Here is a 20,788-nt window from a genome sequence, read left to right on the forward strand (position 1 = left end):
TCTTCTCTCTCCAATGAAACAACCACAGCTCACCCCATTAAAAGCCCCAACAAATAATACCCTTACAGTGCAGCCTAAACATTTCTCAGGACAGGGTTGTTAACAACTTCATTAAGATGTTGGAATACTTTAAAAAAAAAGGAGTTGGTAGCATTGCTTCACAGTAACAGTTAACTAATTTGTTTTGTTATGATTAAAGTTAGTTTAAAAATTACTTGTCCAACCTTTTGATCTATCAAAATGCCCAACTCCATACAAACTATTTGTAACATTCCCACTGTACCTCCAGACACCAGAACTCCATCTGAATTCACAGCCAGTGTATTGATAATAGCACTATGACCAGAAAGGTTTTGGATGAAGTTTCCATCAGGGAACTTCCACTGCTTAATGTTATCTGGAGAACCAGATGCAAATGTGTACCTGTAACAAGAGTTGTGTTTAGCGTCAGAAAGTATTCTGTAAATAGTCTGATAGACCAACAATGACAGTATACGATTAATAATTTTAATATACCATTTTATTACAGCTGCCTAAGTGTGCAAACATATACATGAAATAAGGGGGAAAAATCTGCCAATGTAAACGCTAGTTATCTGAAACAATTGTCCTCAGGTTCTGAATTCAGGTTTAATTTTTCTTTAAATACTACCATGGTAAGCACCAAGCATAACTGGTAAACCCTGGATTCACAACCAAACCCCCACGTTCAAGAAGAAGGTACTGGGGTGCAGGCAAATGGGTGTGTGCCAATTTTCCTTTCTGGCTGCAGACCCCTGCACCATATCAAATGCTGCATCACAAGGTGACAATTTCAGGAGCACAATTTGGGAGGACTGAGAGACCATCAGTGCCATCCTAAGCAGAGCTGAGCCCCTTCTGAGTCCATTGAAGTGAATGGGCATAGAATTCTGCTGTACACTGGGCACAGAAAACTTATGACACATGAGAACACTGCTCACACTTCTCTGGATCAAACCATACTTCAAGTGCAACTAGTTTCCTGTTACACAGGGAGTTACACAGTACTTTTCAACAGCAACTCTACCATTTCTGTTACTACATCAGCTCTAAAGATTTTTGCTGCATGCTTAGCATATATCTGCATGGACTGACATAATCTCTCTACTCTTTCACAGGACAGGTTGTTTCTTGATTTGGCATACGTATTTTCAAACATATACCAGTTTTTTCATATGGTGCAGAAGATGGTGGAGTCTTAAGTGGGCAAGAGGATTTAAGAGTTGCCACAAGTATACAGGAATTTCACATTCCTAGGCAGAGTTACTCCAGTGTAAACCCACTAGGCTTAGACTAGAATTAACTTTGAACAGAATTGCACTGTAATCTAACAAACAGAATATGTAGTCTTATCACTGTTAGAAAGCAGTGTGATGGCGTAAAGAACATCTAAAGCAAAACCTTGTCTTAAGAAAGCATTTCACTCATAATGCTAAAAGAGCAAGTGTTTCATAATACTTTTTCTGTACTCCCCCTCAAATCTGACTTTTTAGCAAAGGGAAGGGGACAGGAAGACAACCTAGTTTTCCACAAATTTCAGAGGTTGATGACTATAGCCATTTTATATCAGCATTGAAAAATAAAATGAATGGAAAAAAACTTACTGTCTTGGGTGCAGTACAACTGCTCTTACTGATTTCTTATGATTTGTTAAAGTGACACGAGTTTTCCCTGCCACTAAATCCCAGAGTCGTATAGTGGTATCATGACTTCCTGTAATAAAAAAGAAGCACTGAAGAAGGTAACCAAGGTAACAGAAACTTAGAACTAAGTATGCTGTAGACCCATACAGCTCAATTTTGTTGTGCTTTCAAGTTTCCCCATTCCATTGCCATTTTTGAAAATTTCTTGCACCTGAAAAAGTGTGTTCTGGCCCATGAAAGCTTCATCTATTTATTTATTTATTTATTTTGGGATTTATATCCCGCCCCATCCAATATTCAGCTCGGGGCGGCTTACAAAGGTTAAAATGTACATACAAACAACAACATGATAAAACAATATATCTGACATAAAATTTGGTGCTAATTAATTTACATAAAATCCAAGATGGCCAACATCCCACATTGGCGGCAGTTCTTTACAGCAGAAGCACCAGGAAGAATGTTCCCCCAGCTCTATTGGGCGACATCTACCCCTACTATATGGGGTAGATGGTTGGAAATATCATTGATGGAACAGTGGCGGCGGCGGCGGCTCCCCCTCGAAAGCCTGGCGGAAGAGCTCCGTCTTGCAGGCCCTGCGGAACTGCACTAAGTCCCGCAGGGCCCGAGTTAGTATTTAGCATCTGCCCCGACCTGGATGGCCCAGGCTAGCCCAATCTCAGAAGCTAAGCAAGGTCAGCCCTGGTTAGCGTTTAGATGGGAGACCACCAAGGAAGTCCAGGGTTGCCATGCGGAAGTGGGCAATGACAAATCACCTCTGAATGTCTCGTCTTAAAAACCCTCTGAGGCCACCATAAGATGGCTGCGACTTGACGGAGGGGAAATGGTATTCAGTTTCATCAAAATAGTTGACAGCAAGGTGTTAAAGAACTCCTGGAGTTAAGAAATTATGAATAAAAATCCCAGGGAATTACAAACGGAATAAAATTGTATTTGCCGTTCCAACAATGAGCAAGAAACACCCATTCCTTATCAACCACACGGAAATACAGTAAATAGTAGATTATTGGGATAAGGGCTCGAGAAACGACATGGTATAAAACAAAAATTGTTCCTTCCACATAGTAGGCCAAAGAATCCTGAGCTTCAAGTTCAACTGGAAGGGATTATGAAACGCTACCATGTCAATTACTGAAAGGCATTTCCAGTCTTTGGATTCAGCAGTTTTCCAGAATATAGGTGATATTTCCTACTCTGTTTTGCACATGACCATTGAACTCCTGGGAGAAGAAAGAGAGTCCTTCTTTCATTTATTTATAGTCTGTCCTTCCTCACCGAGACTACCCAGCCCCTGAATCCCCACGTCGGCGAGGTGGCGGGCCAGCAGCTGGTGGTCGACCATGTCGAACGCCGCCGACAGGTCCAACAACACCAGTGCCGCCACGCCGCCACGATCCAGGTGCCTACGAAGGTCTACAGTAAATCTAATAACCTTCAAAGTGATACAAAATCATTTTGTTTGTTTGTTTTGGCTGCATTGCAGAAACAAGACGGTGCCTGAGCACAAACATTAGGGAGAATTTGCATTAAGTAAGCTGCTTCCATGGTGCTCCATTTTCATAAAACAATATCCACCATACCCGTGATAATCTGTGGTTCTGCTGCTTGGCACTTCACTGTTGCCACTGCATTTGTATGTCCTGTCAATGTATGCACACTGGCTTTGGTTCTTACATCCCAAATCTAATGAAACACAAAAATTAAAGCAATCAGAAGTGTGTTGATATGACTCACAATTCTTTATAAGAAAACTAATGTTGTGTTCGCTCTCTTTAAATACCTCAGTCTACACTATTTCCAGTACATACTATTAACAACTGAGTCTCCTATTGACAGTGCAGCCATGGATCCACTTGTGAACCTTTACTTAAAAAAGACTACCACAAAGCATTTAATAATGTGAGTAGCAAATACCACATGCAACTGTAGCAAATACCACACACAACAGCAAATATTAGCAGTAAGTTCCTTAACACACACACACACACACACACACAAGCTTTTGAGAGCCAGTTTGGTGTAGTGGTTAAGTGTCTGGACTCTAATCTGGGAGAACCGGGTTTGATTCCCCACTCCTCCACTTGCACCTGCTGATGTGACCTTGGGTCAGTTGCAAGCTCTGGCACAGCTGTCCTTGAAAAAGAGCAGTTTGTGTCAGAGTTCTCTCAGCCCCACCCACCTCACAGGGTGTCTGTTGTGGGGAGGGGAAGGGAAAGGAGTTTGTAAGCCGCTCTGAGACTCCAAGTGAAGGGCAGGGTATAAATCCAATCTTTTCTTCTCTTCTTCTTCTTTTCCACAGACAGAAACATGCATTCATCTTTGCATACCAGTACGTTTCATGTAAATAAATTGTAATCCACTTAAGGCCTATCAGTGCAACAAATTAAATAAACTAGCATCAGAAAAGAAGTTAACTGACAAATGCTATAATCAGAGGGAGCACTCATTGGAGAAGACCCTGAAGCTGGGAATGACTCAAGATAAAAGAAGAAGGGGACAGCAAAGGACAAGATGGTCAGACAGTATCATTGATGCAGTGAACATGAAATTGAGCAAACTCCGGAGGACGGCAGAAGACAGGAGGGCCTGGTGTGATGTGGTCCACGGGGTCATGAAAACTCAGACTTAACTGTGCGAATGAACAACGACGTCTTAAAAGGAAACAATGGCCTTTCCACATTTTCATCAGTTCTGGCCCCATACTGTTTTGGTTTATCCCTGATTCCCACGTGCATTTTTGTGCCTTTAGTTTTTACTTCTTTTTATTGTTTTTCCGGGCTCTTTTATCCCAATGTTTTTCTGGAAGCTGATTCTGAGTTGGCCTTTTCCTAATCTGTAATGTTTCTATTGATTTTTTTTGTCTCACCCACCTCCACCCCATTTTTCAATGACTGGACTCTCAACATTAAACAACTCCCTCTCCCCCCTCAAAAACAAGTAATTTCAATTTTTTTGAAGAGCCCTAAAATATCAGCATAACACTGTAGTGTTGTATAATGATACGTTCAAGCAAGTTCTCTGAATTCCTAGCTTTCATTTTTTTAAAAAGGTCTCTAGCCTCTCCCCTTGCAGAGATACGCCTTTTTCCTTATATCTACATGAGGGAAAGGGCTAGAAACTTACTTTTTAAAAAATGAAAACTGGGAATTCAGAGAACCTGCTTGAACTATCATTACAACACTACAGTACTATATTGATATTTTAGGGCCATTTTTTAAAATGCGGGGGTGCTTTGGCACCACTGATGATTGCACCATTCCTTGAAAAACCTCATTGTGTAAGCCATGTGCAGAAGAAAATAAGCAGACTCCACAACTGTAAAAATGCACAGGGAAAGGAGATGTCCAGAAGAACCCTGCCCAAGCTGATTTCAGTGCTTGTGGATCGACTCCCAAGAAAATCAGGAGTCACTCAAGCATGCAGAAAAGGTCAATATTTCCCTAGGAAAAAAACAACTATAAAAATATATAAACCATCTTGTATGAAGAAAGCAAGAATTAATTTTTCTATGAGCACACTCTGGGGTCTGTGAGTGGGAACCAAGAAGCAGCTGCCAGTCTCCAGGTGCCAATGTTCCTGGTTCTCCACGGTGGGCTCAGGGATAGGGGACAGCCTCACTGTCACTTGAGTCTTGGTGCCCCACTGGAGCAGCAAGGGAGGGGCAGAATGCCCAGATGCCAAGTGACCATCATCAGGGTCAGACCAGACTGGCTGCAGCCAAACCCAAGGCAAAGCCACAGCATTCCTTCAACTCCTGTGGGAGCTGCAATCTTCTGGGGAGATGGGGGAAGAGCTACAGGATTAGAACACTCACTGGGCTGCCCTCATAAAGGCTTGGGATATGGGCCAGGGAGGATGCCCTGGGTCAGCTCTCTACAGCCCAGAACCAGAGGAGAATAGGGGAAAGAGCCAATATTCACATATGATAGTGTAACCTGTTTCCTTATTATCAGTATGTAAGATATAGAACTCATCTACTGATCCTGCCAAAGGCCAAGTTTGTCAGAGAGATTCATGTTTGACCTAAGAATAACGTCATACTTGAGACATCAGAAATATTTATACCTTTTGAAATGGAAGCAGCTAGCAAAGGCACTTATGTAAAATTCATCTTGTGTACAGAAGTATGTTCAAAGGCATCGTAATAATGTCTGATTTACTTACTCGTGCAGTTGAGTCTCTGCTACATGTTACAAGCACGTCTATTGTTGGGTGCAGATCCAAGCCATACACAGCACTTAAGTGACCATGGTAATGCCTAATAACCTATTGACATAGATAAAGAACATTTCAGTTAAAACTGGATGCTGCTGTGTGACTTTAAATTGCAGAAAAAAAATCAGTTGCTGCCAATATGTTTAAACTTACCTTATTATATTCAAGATCCCAGCATTTCACCTGTTTATCTTCTCCACAAGAGAACAGGTATGGGCTTCTTCCACTTACTATTACACCTCGAACTGTACTGATATGGCCAGTCAAAGACAGTTTTAGTTTTCCACTAGCAAGGTCCCAGATCTGTAATGACAAGGCATCAACATCCAGTAAAAGGCCTGCCAATTTGTTTGAGATCAGTAGCTCAAAGACCTAACTAGCATATAAACAGTATCCCTACTTGAAAGCAGAAAAATCTGACAACTTTAGTACGAATGCTAACCTTAGTTTTGACACAAGGCACAACTCAAAATTTTGGACATCAAAGGAAAGCAATAAAATGTGTAGCAGAGGACTACCGAAGAAACATTTATAGGTACCTAGAAACAATATAAATGTCACATGCATTTTCTTCAAGGTCTCTTACCTTTATAGTTCTGTCAGCAGAGCCAGTAACAAACCACTGATTGCCAGGTTCTACTGCAATACATCTCACCCAGCCCAAGTGACCGCTGATAACCTGCAGATGTTACAAGACGATCTTGCAGGTTAAAGTTTATCTACCAAAACATGAGCATGTACAGCTTAAACGCTTACATAAAACAAGGCAGTTTCTGTCAATGGATAGTCTGGTTATGCGTTTAACTCCAAGGCTATACCATTCACCATTAGATGGACCTCACTGTTTGTGTACTGTCTTGACTACTGGTCATGACATACTCTGTAGCTCATAATTTATTAACCTCAGGTGAAGGACTGTATCAGAATATTATGTACAGGAAAAATGATCTTCATCAAATGCAGTTGTTCCAATTCAGCTACCCCTTTCAGTATACAAAAATCCACACACATCCTGGTAGTCTGATTCTAATTTTGTAGCACTATAGCATCCATGACCAAAACAATTATTATATACACTGACTCAGATTCCTTCTCCTGCATTATAATCCACAGTTTCAAGTAAGCCTTGATTGTCTTTCTGCTCAATTTACAACTGAGCCAGTAAGGACAGTTTTAAAAAAACATACTAAAGAACCACAAACTGACAGTGACCATCCCAGGACTAACAAGGCACTATGTCCCATGCCTTATACCAAACTTTTGCACTCCTTCCCCCCAAAAAAATCTCCAAAACCAATAGACAATTAGAAGAGCCAGACTTTAAAAAAAGCCCCAAAAAACCCCTTTATGACTTGGGATATTCTTGGCCCTAGTCTTAAACTTTACTTAGGTGAAACATAAGAACATAAGAAAAGCCAATGTTGGATCAGGCCAATGGCCCATCTAGTCCACACTCTGTCACACATTGGCCAAAAATACCAGGTGCCATCAGGAGGTCCATCAGTGAGGCCAGGACACTAGAAGCCCTCCCACTGTTGCCCCCCCCCCCAAGCACCAAGAATACAGTGCATCACCTGCCCCAGCCTGTGAGTTCCTATCTATACCTTGTGGCTAATAGCCACTGATGGACCTCTGCTCATGTGACAGTATACCATCAACACTAATAACTCTTTTGCAATCAAGATTCTTCTTCTTCTGAAAACTAAAAATTGCTTTTAATATTTATGAAATATTTCAAATATTTAATATTTATTTTCTCAAGACTTAGTTGTGTAGAGCATTTACTACTTACTCTGTACAGTTTCCAAGGGGGATGCCACTGTGGTTTTGGCATTGTCGGAGCCTTCTTTGCCATTAACGTAGAATTTTTGTTCCCAACTGCTTCCATCAGAGCCTATAAATTAAACATACTTTTACTTACAAATATTAGTTCCTGATCTCAGAGCTCCAATTATTCTTTAGATCCCTTAAAATAATGCTTCACAGTACATACTGTAATTGTTCATAAAATCTAGAGGCTAAGAAACCTACCACAAAATTGAAATCCAACCTGAGGGACCTGCCACATATTGACCAGCAATTCTCCAGTAATACTTACCATGCTCAACCCTGTAGGCTGTGAACGCTCAGGAATCCCAGCATGTCTGTATATATCACCTACACCAGCAGCAGTTCGATTTGCTTCTATTCTGGAAGAGCAGAAAACAGTGGATGCAAGGCAGAGAAAACGTTAAGATGCTGTACTATATCAAGTTTTGACAGAATATCTAGTTCCAAATAACTGGCAATATGCTTATTATATTCAAAAACCCTGTGTGCTTACCATAAATATAAAGACAAAGGGTATTATGACAGCTTAGAAAATAAGGCCAAAATCCAGAAATGATTTGTCAAAAGGAAGTACTATCTACATGTCCTTTTCAACATAATCCAGTAAGGAAGGGGATGGTCTAAGCTAGAGATGTGAAGGCCCTGAAAAAACCCGGAAAAATTCGGGTGTTCAAATATTTTCCAAATCATTTCTAAAAAATATGTATGATATCAGATTGATCTAGTTTCTGTGCACTGAGGACAAGCAAGTCCTAGGTTACAAACTGAACTCTCCAATGCAAGAACAAGATGCATTTCTTCCTTTAGGAGGTGCTATTGTCACAAGAAAAGAAAAAGGTTTCAGTTTTGTTTTTGCATGTGGGTGGGTATTCTGTTTGTAATAATTGTTTGGATACACTATATTTTTAATATGCTAGTTGTGATAATTTCATGCCAAGTAAAAATGTCCATAGTCATATTTTATGTTCCTAAAGTAACAGAATGACTTTCAATCTGAAAAAGAAAAAAGAAGTGCTAATTTTCCCGAAAAATTCCGTTTCTCCCCCCAAAAAACAGGTTTTTTTCCGAGCTTAAACGTTTCTGGAAATTTTACATCTCTAGTCTAAACAAATGCCTGGATATGGGAACAGGCTGGATAACAGCCAAGAAACTGAAGTACAATCCAGACATGATGGATGTACTAATGGTTGATTCTATACCAAGTCAAGGATTGAGGAGTCAGCCTGCAGTGCCCTTAAAATAACATCTTTGAAGTTGGGGGCGTGTTTTTAAAACAGGATGCTCAGATCGCCGGCGTGGCATATTGCACTTCTGACCAGCTTCAGCTGGTTCACCTGCTATGGACTATCATTGTGAAACAGGACTTGGCCGCGGTTGTCTAACTTTTAAGCACATCCAAGGTAGACTATTGCAATGTGATCTAGATGGTGCTGCCTTTGAAGACAGCTTAGAATAACTAGTTCAATGTACCACAGCAAGACTACTATCTGGTATACATTATAAAAGCATATGTGTCTTCTGTGTCAGGTGTCAAACCAAACCAGAACTAAAAACAGATAATTTTTCTGTGAAGGTCTTTGATTCAGGAACAAGACAACCAAGAGATTTTAGATCAGGTTCAATCCTGGTCCACAGAAGAAGTGCTACATTTAAAATGGCTACATTTTAAATCCAGTTTGACTCCCTAGTTATGCTGGTTATGACCTTTAAAGCCCTTCACGGTACCAGAACAAGATATCTGAAGGACTGCCTACTCTCACACAAACCAACCCGATTACTAAAGTCCTCATATGAGACCCTGTCTGGTGAGCCACTGTTACCTGAAATATGGTGGAAAGCCATGCAAAACAAGCTTCTTCTGTGGCGGCATCTCAGTTATGGGACACTCTTCCCACAGATACTCTTAACAGTGTTGAGTGTGGTATACTGGTGTCAGCTTGTGGCTTACCCAGTTTCTCTTCTTTATCTTTGTTGTCTTAACAGAAGCCCTGTAATGTAGGCTGTTATTACTGTACATGGGGGGACAGCAATACTGTGGATGGGGCACTACAGCTGAGAGAAAGGTCAGAGCCCTTAGCTAATTCACAATTTGAGGACATATTTGACCCATGTTTCCTGCTCAAATTCTTAGCCACTATGCAAACTAACTCTCCTCAGAAGATCCAGCAAACCTTTTTGTTTCACTCAGAGGGTGGAAAAGAGACCTTTACAGCTGCAATTATGTTAACTTCTCATCACCCTCAGCTGCAAAGTGGTGATTAGCACTGTTAGAGATACAACTATGGCAGGAGACAAGTGGGGAAAATGGTTCAGCATCATACATCCCTCAAACAACATTCAATGCTTTAATCTTATAAAACTGTACAGAAGAATGGGGGAGGCTATCAACATTTGTGTGGCATCTATGTGAAACTGGGAAGAGTGAAATTAAAACTGAGCACATATTTTTGTTTTCCTTGTGTGTGTGTGCGCACACACCCATGCCTGGAAGTCATAGCAAACTCTGGTGACTCCTACTGGGGCATGGAGGACATTCAGAGAAGTGGTTTGATAGCCTGCCTCTAGCCTTGGTATTCTCTGGAGGTCTCTCACCCAAATACTTACCAGGGAATGCAGTGTTCCCTTTAAGCTGAGTAAGTGTGGGCTAGCTCACAGTTTTTATCCTCCAGCTCACACATTTTTGTCTTAGCTCAGGAAGGATGGCTCCAGAGCAAACTGATTTATACAGTAGCCAAATCACTTGCTCACAACTTTAACGCCAGTAGCTCACAAAGTAGAATTTTTGCTCAGATGACTCCATAACTTAAAGGGAGCATCAGCACTGCTTAGCTTCCAAGGTCTAACGAGATTGGACCTGCCTGGGCTATCCAGATCAGGTCAAAACTGAGCACATCTTTGTTAATGAATTCACTGAAATTTAAATTGCTGCATTTTGAATTGTATTTTCTGAGCTAACCTGAAAACGTTTGTGGTTGTATGCTTTTAATTTATCGTGTTTTAATGACTAAAAAAATTACTTGGATTGAGAAGGTGGCAGTGCCACAGCTAAGGACTGAGCCGCTGACTCACTGGGCATCCTCTGGATTTTAGCATCTGCTGTCAAGGCCACTCCTTGTAAGAAAGAAAATACACCATGTTTACAACAAAGCTCAACCAAACCAAAAGTATCTCAATAACCTTTTGTCAACAAATAAATGCTTATTATTTAATTCTTCCTAACGCATACCCACACTAAAAACTTGTACATTATTCTTAATCCCATGCATCTATCACTGCGATCCTTTTGGCTGATTTACAGTTCAATATTATACAGTTCAATATTATAGGGGCTATGGTGGCTCAGAGGTTAAGACGCTGAGCTGCAGTCTGTAGTTTGGCAGTTCGAGACCCTAGTGCCACGTGATGGAGTGAGCTCCTGTCTCTGGCCCCAGCTCCTGCCAACCTAGCAGTTCGAAAGCAAGAAACTGCAAGTAGTGGAAAGGTAACAGCATTCTGTGTGCTTTGGCGTTTAGTCATGCCGGCCACATGACCACAGAAATGTCTTTGGACAGCACTGGCTCTTCGGCTTGGAAACGGAGATGAGCACCATCCCCTAGAGTCAGATTTGACTAGCTTTCGAGCAAGGGAAACCTTTACCTTTTTTATACAGAAACAGGCTTAGACTGCAGTACCTCTGTGTAAGATTGCACTGTTGGTCTTGCTAGTTTAATTCTACTGAAATTCAAGTTTTGCACTTTTGGGAACACAATGAAATCTGCACAAATAGCAGTGCTAGTTGCAGTCAATATTGTAAAGCTTCAGTTCACATGGTCCAAATGAGTTTCTGTGAAGGTGACCACTGAAACTCTAAATCCAAACTCTAGGAGGGGGGGGGGGACCCAGATTCACTGATCACTGAACAAAGCAAAATCTCCAGTGAAGAAGGCATAACTCTTTTAAGATACCACTTGGAAATCTCTAACTTTAAAACTCTTTCATAGGGATGTGTTTCTATTTTTGTCTCCATTTTAACTAACTTACAGCATAGAAATGTCTGATATCTTCTCCATACAGGAATGAATTTCCTCCCTTTCAGCTAATCTAAATGTTTCAAGAGTAAAAATGTTTCAGCATTTCAAACACATTTTAACACATGGGGATTGATAATGCAAGAAGTTCACTAAAGTCAATAAAGATGCTTACTTGGTGGACCCTCCTGAACAACTAATATCTATATTCTCTTCCAAACCATTAAGTAGAGCATCCATGATCATAAATATCTCGCTTAAATTTTTATGTTATGATAGTGCAAGCTTTTACTGAACACAAGTTTATCCAAAAGATTACTTACCAGGTCCTGGAGGATATGGGTGTGTTCCTGTTATCAAATATTCATTATCTTCTCCTATATAGTAAGAGATTTATTACTGCTTCATAGTAATGTCAATCAATTAATTTGGTTCCGAATCACACACCATCACAGGTATATTTTCATTAGAAATCATGCATAGTGAAAGCCAATGTTAAGGTTTAATTTATAAATCCTATTAAAGAACGGCAGTACACACAAACATTTCAACCAAACAAATGTTACATGTGCTGGATATATCCTGAATAAGTGAGGAGCTTGTATCTTACCATATGCTAACATAAAGTACTATTACTAAATGTGAAATTCTAATACAAAAGAGCTAGTAATCAAATGGTGAACTGATACAGAGAGTTTTCTACAGCTGAACAGAATGGAAATTATCCCCGTACCTTGATTTTGAAGATACTGCTTATGACCATAGGAATCAATGGCATTATGAGAACCCTTCTCTCGAGCATTTTCCTTCAATACAGGCATGTGCAGCACAGAATTATACTCTGTATGAAGTTTTACTGACATCTTTAATTTGTGGCTGTTTAAGAAAACACTTTATTAATATTTTGAGACATTTTATTAAAATAAGTATTTGATGGGATATATAGTTCAGATTCACATACATTCACAGAAGTATTCACAAAAAATAAAAACTACTGAAGCATGGGTTGCTTCACATTCAGTTTACCCACATTTCAGCCAACAGACATATTACTGGAGCTCTTAATTTCTAGATGTGATTTCTTTATGCCCCAGACAAATCATTTTTGATGGCCATGTAAACTCAATTAAGTTCATACAGCTTCAAGCTTTGAAAGTAAAATCAGGTTTTGCCACAGATAAATGAGGATCCAAACACTGTGGTGTTTGGAGGAACACAGCCTAATTAACTTTCTGCCTCTCCTATCTCTGTAAGTAATAGAACTTATAAAATGATAACGCAAATCCTCCAGAGTCACCTCATTTCTAAAGTCTGTTCAACCGTGGAAGAACAGATAAAGGGATTCACATTACAATTCTGCACTAGGCTGCAACATCAAATGTATTAACAACATAAGATCAGTCTTACCTCTTCTCATCCAATGCTACAGGTTTTGCATTGTCTGCCACAAACATGTCATGAGTTCTCTTCAAAGATCTGAACACAAGGGTATGCACAGAGTGCTTCTGCACTTCCTAAACAAGAGGCAAGTTTCAGGTATACCTTGGGAAATAAGTTCATAAAAGACAGATTCACAAATTTGGGCTTGGCTTACTAGGCAGCCATTATTTGTGGTTGCCATGGGCCCCTCTCAGGTCTTCCACACATACCTACCAGCTCCAAAACGCAATGTAATACAACATATTCCTCCCACCTCCCAAGTCAAGGGAGGTGAGGGGGAGGCACGTTTCCTACATTGCACTAAGTTCTGCAGCAGTCAAAACAGCCAGCTGCTTCTTCCTATTCCATACAGATTATCAGGGATTCCTTCTTCTCTCTCAGAACTGAAATCCTGCATCCTGCTAAAGTCAGTTATTTACTGATTATGGATTTTAATCTAATAAACTGAATTCATATCAACCTGCGTGTCAGCCAGAGTCAGGAAATCAAGCCCTGCTATGAATGTTTTCTCTGTGGTAGACTGGAATACCAACAAGCCAGGAATTGGATCTTTACCACTTAGGCCTTTAGACTCTGGAATAAGGTAAAAAGTGTCCCATAACCCACTTTCCTGAAGACCTCTAGCACTTTCCATAAAGCATCTATTTCAACTCATATCTGGCTGACGTTTCATTGGGTGTTCTAAGCTACTTTCATGTAAATTTATTTTGTTTTGGAAAAATGTTTTTATTTTATGTAAGTGAATACAAGCAGTTTAGAAAAGCAACTTTAAAATGCTTTTAACATAAAAGTACAACAGACATTAAAATCTTAAATTAAGTTATAAAAACATGTAACATATAGTAACATTGGCACTGGGCACCAAATTACCAAATTAATATATAGCATTCAATTGTTATACCTTGCCTTTATTCTGTTTTCCACTACGTGGTATAGTTTATTTTTTCCTCATCCATTTGAGAAGCAGCAAAATTTCAAGGACACATGAATAAAGCATGCAATTGAATTCTTAGCTTCAGTCTAGTAAGTGTTTACTTTGGAACAGTATACACTAAGGGATCAATGCTAAAAATGGTGCTTTGTTCTGACCCTACTTTCTCAATGAACTGTGAAGCTAACTGTTTCTTGCTTTCCGGAGAGGGTCAAGATCAAGGACTTAGAGTGATGCTTCAGGGTCAGCAGTCTGTTTTCCATTCTAAGGTGATCTGGGCACAAATCTGAACATCTGAAGCTTTTCACCACCAGTATAACAAGTCATTTTTCATGTATATTAAGAGGACTGGGCTGCTCTGAATTTATTGCCCCCATTTAAAAAAGTGGATAAACAAACACAAATTATTTACATAATGTTAAACACGATCTGTTACTTTGAAGTTTGCCCAAGATCACAGGACTGGTGCTCATTTTATGTTGGCTCAAATTCACTACCACTTGTTGTTTAATTGTTTTAACAGATGTTAGTGTTACACCCATGAACTAAATTTTGAATTTTATTGATGTGTGGTAATATTAACAGTCCAGAGGAATTTTGTGATACTGGAATCTTTTAACACAACTGCCTTCAACAAAGAACTGATTATGCTCAGCATATGGTTATGGGAATTTGATTTTCAAATATGAAAACCAATCTTCCCTCAAATCTTCTGTATCCTGAGAATACATCAAATGCCTTTGTACCTATGCTACACAAAAGCAACTTTGTTTTAAGGTGAATTTAATGGATTGGACCCCATCTAGAATTTATACAGAAAAAGGAGGAGGTGGGGAATTTTTTACAATTCCTGCCCACCATTTCAGCCCAACATGCCCCCCATGCTACTCCTAGGGGAGGGGGAACCTCCAGGAACAGTTTTAGAAAATCAGAGGTCTCCTACAGGAGGGTGGAATTGACAAAAATATCACCCCCCCCCTTCTGTCCACAAAAATGTAGATCAGATTCAAGCCACTGTACTTTCAAAATACTTTCAATAAGGAATTTCATACTGTGCATAGTACAAACTTATCCTTCCTCAATATCATCTTTGCTTCTGTACCATCTATGTTTAGGTGATAAGTTCCATGGGGGCTTGGACCTTTCTTTTAGAGTGCTTAGGTTACTCTCTACCATGCTGGTGTTGCTATATTAAAAATGCAATTTTTCTAACTGAATTAGTGGATATACAACACACTGACATACTCAAACATTTCTGGCCAAGAAGACATCCATTAGCATGTGTTTATCCCACCTGCTGCTAATCTTATACTTCAACCTGCCAAGCTGACATCTTGTCCTTCACTCTCTGCGTGGCTCAACTGATGTTTAGTTAACATTCTAGGGTTTGTCTGCTCGTTTTCCATGCACTGTGTGCTTCTTTAGGTCTCTCTGCTGTTAGAATTTTGGATAATAGCTGCAAGTCAGGATAGTGTGTTGAAGATGTTGTCTACTGAAGGTCCTAATAAAAGGTATTACATGGCTATTTTTTTAACCAGCACCGCAACCCTCGATTTCCATCTTCATGTGCAGCACATCTTTGTATTCATGACACTTAAGAGTTCAAGGAGCATGACACTGTTTGCCTTCGGAGCTCTGCAACACTGTTAGTCTTGCGTTTTGGCAGAAGGGCCTGACAGACCTAATTGCCATCACACTGCTCTCATAAGACTCCAGCCAGCCTGAAGAAACTAGCAGGACAATATGAGGACATAAAAAAACCCCTTGTAAGCTGTTCCCCAGATTCTCCAATTGCTACTGGCACTACTAAGAAGGAGCCATCAACTGGCCCAGGAGAACTTGCCTCTTAACAGAGCGTCTTGTATTAGGTACCATCTCAGCAGCCTGTTTCTGGAATAGAAAGACAGCTCTCCTATTGTCACTGTGGTTTTAGTGGACGCAGTTGGAATAAAAAGAAACTTCTAACTTTTTATTTGTGTGTGAGTCACCCTGGGTGAAAACTGCAGCAAACCAGGGTATAAGTATTTATTTTCAAAAAACAGTCTTGAATGAGTTCTAACGACAGTATCATAGATCAGATACCAACTAATATTGCCCTTCCAATATCCCATCTCATCTCTACCCACCAGGGATCTGTGCAAGGCATCGCAGGGAGCAAGGCTTCAGGCTGCCTAATTGCAAGATGAGAGACTATTTTTAAGTGGAGATGCCAGGGACTGAAATGAAAACCTTTGCAATCTGAGGACATGCTTTTTCATAAAGTTCTGTCTCCCTCCCCTGCTACTGAATCTAGTAAAATTCTAGAGACAGCTGTGTTAGTCTATGGAAGCAAATATACAAGGACTTCTGTGGTACCTCAAGGACTAACACATTTATTGTGATGCATGCCTTTGTATGGACTAGAGTCCATTTCACCATGAGCACAGACTGTACCCTAACTAGATCAAATGGCAGTTAAATACAAGATATACAGACTGCAGCATCTCTTAAGTCCAAATATAACCAAAATAAGTACAACAGTCATTCCCAGCAACAGTAAAAGATGAAAACACAATATTGCTTAGCAAATTTAATGTTTGCAGTGCGAAAGGAGTCTCTCACCATAACTGAGCCCTAACAAGCCAATCTTAATTAATACTAATTATATGCCTGTGTGTGTGTGTTTGCCAACTTCATACTTCCAATAAAGCAGCCCGCGAAATCCATGCCTAAGTCAAACCAAAAGACTTTCTGGTGCCACGAGATTCCTTTTTCTTTATTTTTAGTAACAGTTCCGTTTCTCTTGTACAAACCAGGAGAACATAAAACACTCTCCAAATTGTAGTTCCTCACTCCCCCCCCCCCCCGGTATCTTCACCCAAATGGTGAAAGGGAGGAAATTCTCTCAACGCGCTTCCCTTCTCCGCCACCGACACACACGAAGCTGAAAGTCCGCCCCAAGGAACTGCTTCCTCCGGCCGGCTAGCATCCCGGAGAAGAACAGGTTTGCGAGCCCTGAATCCCGAAAAGAGCAGGAAGAGGCACGAAGGCCTCTAACCGGTCACGGCTGAGAAAGAAATCTGCGTCTCCCCCACAGCGAACCCCGGAGAGGAATTGCCAGCCCCTCACCTCCACCATGGTGCCAGTCTGCCGTCTCGGCTACCCCCGGCGCAGCCACACGCTCTCGATGGAGCCGCTACGACCCAACGCCACAACCAGGTCCGTTACCGACAAGAAGCCACTTCCGGCGCCTCTCCTCCGCCGCATCGGAAGTGACGTTTCCTTTGAAGGGCGCATGAGTGAGACAAGCTGGCTGGATAAAGGGGGTTGAAAGTAGGCTTCCGTTTTGGGTTGGTGCCTTGAGATTACCGAGGGAACTGGCTAATTGGGCCGCGGTTCTTAGCACACGACCCTGGGAGTTGCTCCCATTGAATTAAGCGGGGATTTTTGTTGTTATTGTTCAGTCGCACAGTCGAGTCCGACTTTTCGCGACCCCATGGACCACATCACGCCAGGCCCTCCTGTTTTCCGTCGTGGGAAAAGGGTAAAAGTCGGATCCACATGGATCCTCATGAATTCATATGATTTTTACATTGAAACGAAATAAAACCACCATCATATTGTAGGCCATTTGTTAGTCTATAGGGGGCACAACAAAAATCACGCTCCCACGGATTCGTGGCACCACAACAGCGCAAAAACATGATTGCAAAGGACGGATCCTCATGAATTCATATGATTTCTATGCTGGAATGAAATAGAACCAACATCATAGTGTAGACCGTGTCTTACACTATAGGAAGCACTAAAAAAATCATGCCCCCACAAATTCGTGGCAAAACAAAACTGCAAAAACATGGTTCTGGAGCATGGATCCTCACAGTTTTTCAACTGGGTCACCCGAAACACACCATCAAATCACATAACACATCCACGTCAACAGCTTGCACCATAAAAATCACAGATCCACGGTTTCATGGAGACAGCATTCTGCAAAAACATGATTCTGAAGCACGGATCCTCATGGATGCTTGGGGTTTTTGTATCGGAACACCCCAAACATACAATTAAATCCCATGGCGCTGTTGGCAGCTACAATGGCCGTGGCGGGGGGCGAAACGTACCTCTGCCTCCCTGGGCCCCGGGGTGGTGGCCTTGGACTCGTAGGGGCAAATTCTACCTCTCGTGTGTGATGCAATGTTATGGCCACCGGCACTGTCGGCGGCAGCTGCAATGGCTGCAGCGGTGACGGCAGGGGGGACAAAACTTTCCTCCGCCTCCCTGAGCCCCGGGGTGGTGGCCTTGGACTCGTAGGGACAAATTCCACCTCTCGCTTGTGATGTCCGAGGTCTGGTGTTGCCAGAGCCATGGCACCGTGATTTCTGTGGTGCAGGCTGTGACCAAGGACATGATAAGCGATTTAATGGTATGTTTGGGGTGTCCCAACACAAAAACCCCAAGCATCCATGAGGATCCGTGCTTCAGAATCATGTTTTTACAGAATGGTGTCACCACAAAGCCGTGGATCTGTGATTTTTGTGGTGCAAGCTGTGGCCATGGACATGTTATGTGATTTGATGGTGTGTTTCTGGAGACCCAATTGATAAACCCTGAAGACCCATGCTTTGGAACCATGTTTTTGCAGTTTTGTGGTGCCACGAATTCATGGGGCCATGATTTTTGGAGTGCTGCCTATAGTCTAAGACATGGTCTACAGTATGATGTAGGTTTTATTTCATTCCAGCATAGAAATCATATGAATTCATGAGGATTCATCCTTTGGAATCATGTTTTTGTGCTGCTGTGGTGCCACGAATCTGTGGGTGCGTGATTTTTGTGGTGCCCCTTGTAGACTAACACATGGCCTACAATATGATGGTGGTTTTATTTAGTTTCAGAGTAAAAATCATATGAACATGAGGATTCATTTAGATCCGACCTTTACCCAGACCCTCCGTCGTGCTCCGGAGTTTGCTTAATTTCACGTTCGTTGCCTCAAGAACACTGTCTAACCATCTCATCCTTTGCCGTCCCCTTCTTCTTTGACCTTCTATCTTTCCCAGCATCCGGTTCTTCTCCAGTGAGTGCTCCCTTCTCATTTGGTGGCCAAAGTAATTGAGCTTCAGCTTCAATATCTGGCCTTCCAGGGAACAGTCAGGGATGATTTCTTTTAGGATTGACTGATTTGATCTCCTTGCAGTCCAGGGGACTCTCAAGAGTCTTCTCCAGCACCATAATTCAAAAGAATCTATTCTTCAGCGCTCTAATGGCGTTCCTTATGGTCCAACTCTCGCAGCCATACAGTACTACTGGGAATACCATGGCTTTGACTATACAGACGTTTGTTGGGAATTACTTCTAAGCAAATACACGGTGCAACCCGAGCAAGTGTAGCTTGTTCTCTTCCAGGCTGCTGTTTACAGCTTTCAGCTAACAAAACCAGGAATTTTGAAGTTTGTCAGGAAGCATATCCTAGCACTGGAAGACTGAACTAGTGATATTTTAAAATGGGTGTCGCATTGCTGTATAAATTTCAACCACCGAGCCAGATTACTATACCAACTTCGGAACCTCTGCAGATGTTGACGGTGTTAGGGAGCGCAGTAGATAGGATTAACCTATGGTGTGAAGAGGGCAGCACATGGATTTTCATCCATATGCGCTAGAACGTTCAACATTCATATGGAAAACACATTGTCTGATGTATGCGACATGGCAGTCATACATATTACAGCCTCCAAATGTGGTTGCCAAACTCTGGGTCGTGTGAATGGAACACCATTATAAAAGCGAGTGTTTTACTGGAGAATGCAGTCATATTATCATTTTTCCTCAAGGTATTCAGGGCAGCATACCTGGTCCTCCCAGGTTTTAGGGCAACACATATATAGACTGCGACACCTTGCAGTTTAAGACAAACGGCATATGGAGCATATGGTGATATTTCGGCTTGCCCTGCAGTCTTGGAGGAAGAACATGTTCAGGAAAAAATATGAGAACTGTATCTGTTTTCTGTCACCTACCTTGTCTTTCTAACAGTATTTCTGAAACATTTATTTATTTACATTTTTAATTGCCTAATCCCCACAACTGTGGGACTCTAGGCGATTAAACAATAAAAACCATAAACACCATTTTCAACAGATATAATCCATTAATTAAAATCAAGTGGCAACATTTTAAGGTTCCCTCCCATTTCTGGCCTGTGGGTGTCTCATGGGTATGGGGTGGTGGAGGAATTAAATCCTTAGGGGGCAGAGGTCTGGGAAGGGTGCCAGTCATAATGTGCCACTGTCCTCAACCAAAGGCCTGGCGGAACATCTCTGCCTTGCAGGCCCTGCAGAATTGCAAAAGATCCCGCAGGGCCCCGATGTCATTTGGCAGAGAGTTCCACCAGGTTGGTGGTTGAGGACAGCCGGATGTCTCTAGGGCCAGGGACCACCAGCAAGTTGTTCTGTGCAGAGCGCAACGCTCTCCCGGGGGGTGTACTGGAAGAGGTGGTCCTGCAGATACCTTGGTCCCTAACCCCTCAAGGCCTTGAAGGTCAAAACCAAAACCTTGAACTTGACTCGTTGCTCCACTGGAAGCCAGTGCAGCTGGCACAGTACAGGTTGAACATGTACAGTCTGTGATGCTCCTGTCAGGACTCATGCCATCGCATTCTGGATTAGTTGGAGCTTTTGGGTCAGTCTCAAGGGCAG

At 41.6% G+C, this 20,788-nt stretch overlaps 1 protein-coding gene across 1 annotated transcript in view; it reads right to left on the reverse strand.

The window, feature by feature from the left end:
• The window catches only part of PLRG1 (pleiotropic regulator 1), a 20,586-nt gene extending 3,296 nt beyond the window's left edge, over positions 1-17,290 (reverse strand). The window contains exons 1-13 of the mRNA XM_015410064.1: positions 17,217-17,290; positions 13,145-13,251; positions 12,471-12,613; positions 12,061-12,114; positions 10,748-10,841; positions 7,999-8,089; positions 7,693-7,794; positions 6,487-6,579; positions 6,054-6,203; positions 5,850-5,951; positions 3,266-3,368; positions 1,626-1,734; positions 284-423 (exon numbers count right to left, since the gene is read on the reverse strand). Coding sequence (XP_015265550.1) covers positions 284-423; positions 1,626-1,734; positions 3,266-3,368; positions 5,850-5,951; positions 6,054-6,203; positions 6,487-6,579; positions 7,693-7,794; positions 7,999-8,089; positions 10,748-10,841; positions 12,061-12,114; positions 12,471-12,613; positions 13,145-13,251; positions 17,217-17,225 — 1,297 coding nt within the window. The 5' untranslated portion in view covers positions 17,226-17,290. The remainder of the gene's footprint in view (positions 1-283; positions 424-1,625; positions 1,735-3,265; positions 3,369-5,849; positions 5,952-6,053; positions 6,204-6,486; positions 6,580-7,692; positions 7,795-7,998; positions 8,090-10,747; positions 10,842-12,060; positions 12,115-12,470; positions 12,614-13,144; positions 13,252-17,216) is intronic.
• Positions 17,291-20,788: the final 3,498 nt, after the last annotated feature.

This window comes from Gekko japonicus, unplaced genomic scaffold (assembly GCF_001447785.1).
Source record: "Gekko japonicus isolate JY-2015 unplaced genomic scaffold, Gekko_japonicus_V1.1 scaffold326, whole genome shotgun sequence".
In the NCBI taxonomy this organism is placed as follows: Eukaryota; Metazoa; Chordata; class Lepidosauria; order Squamata; family Gekkonidae; genus Gekko; species Gekko japonicus.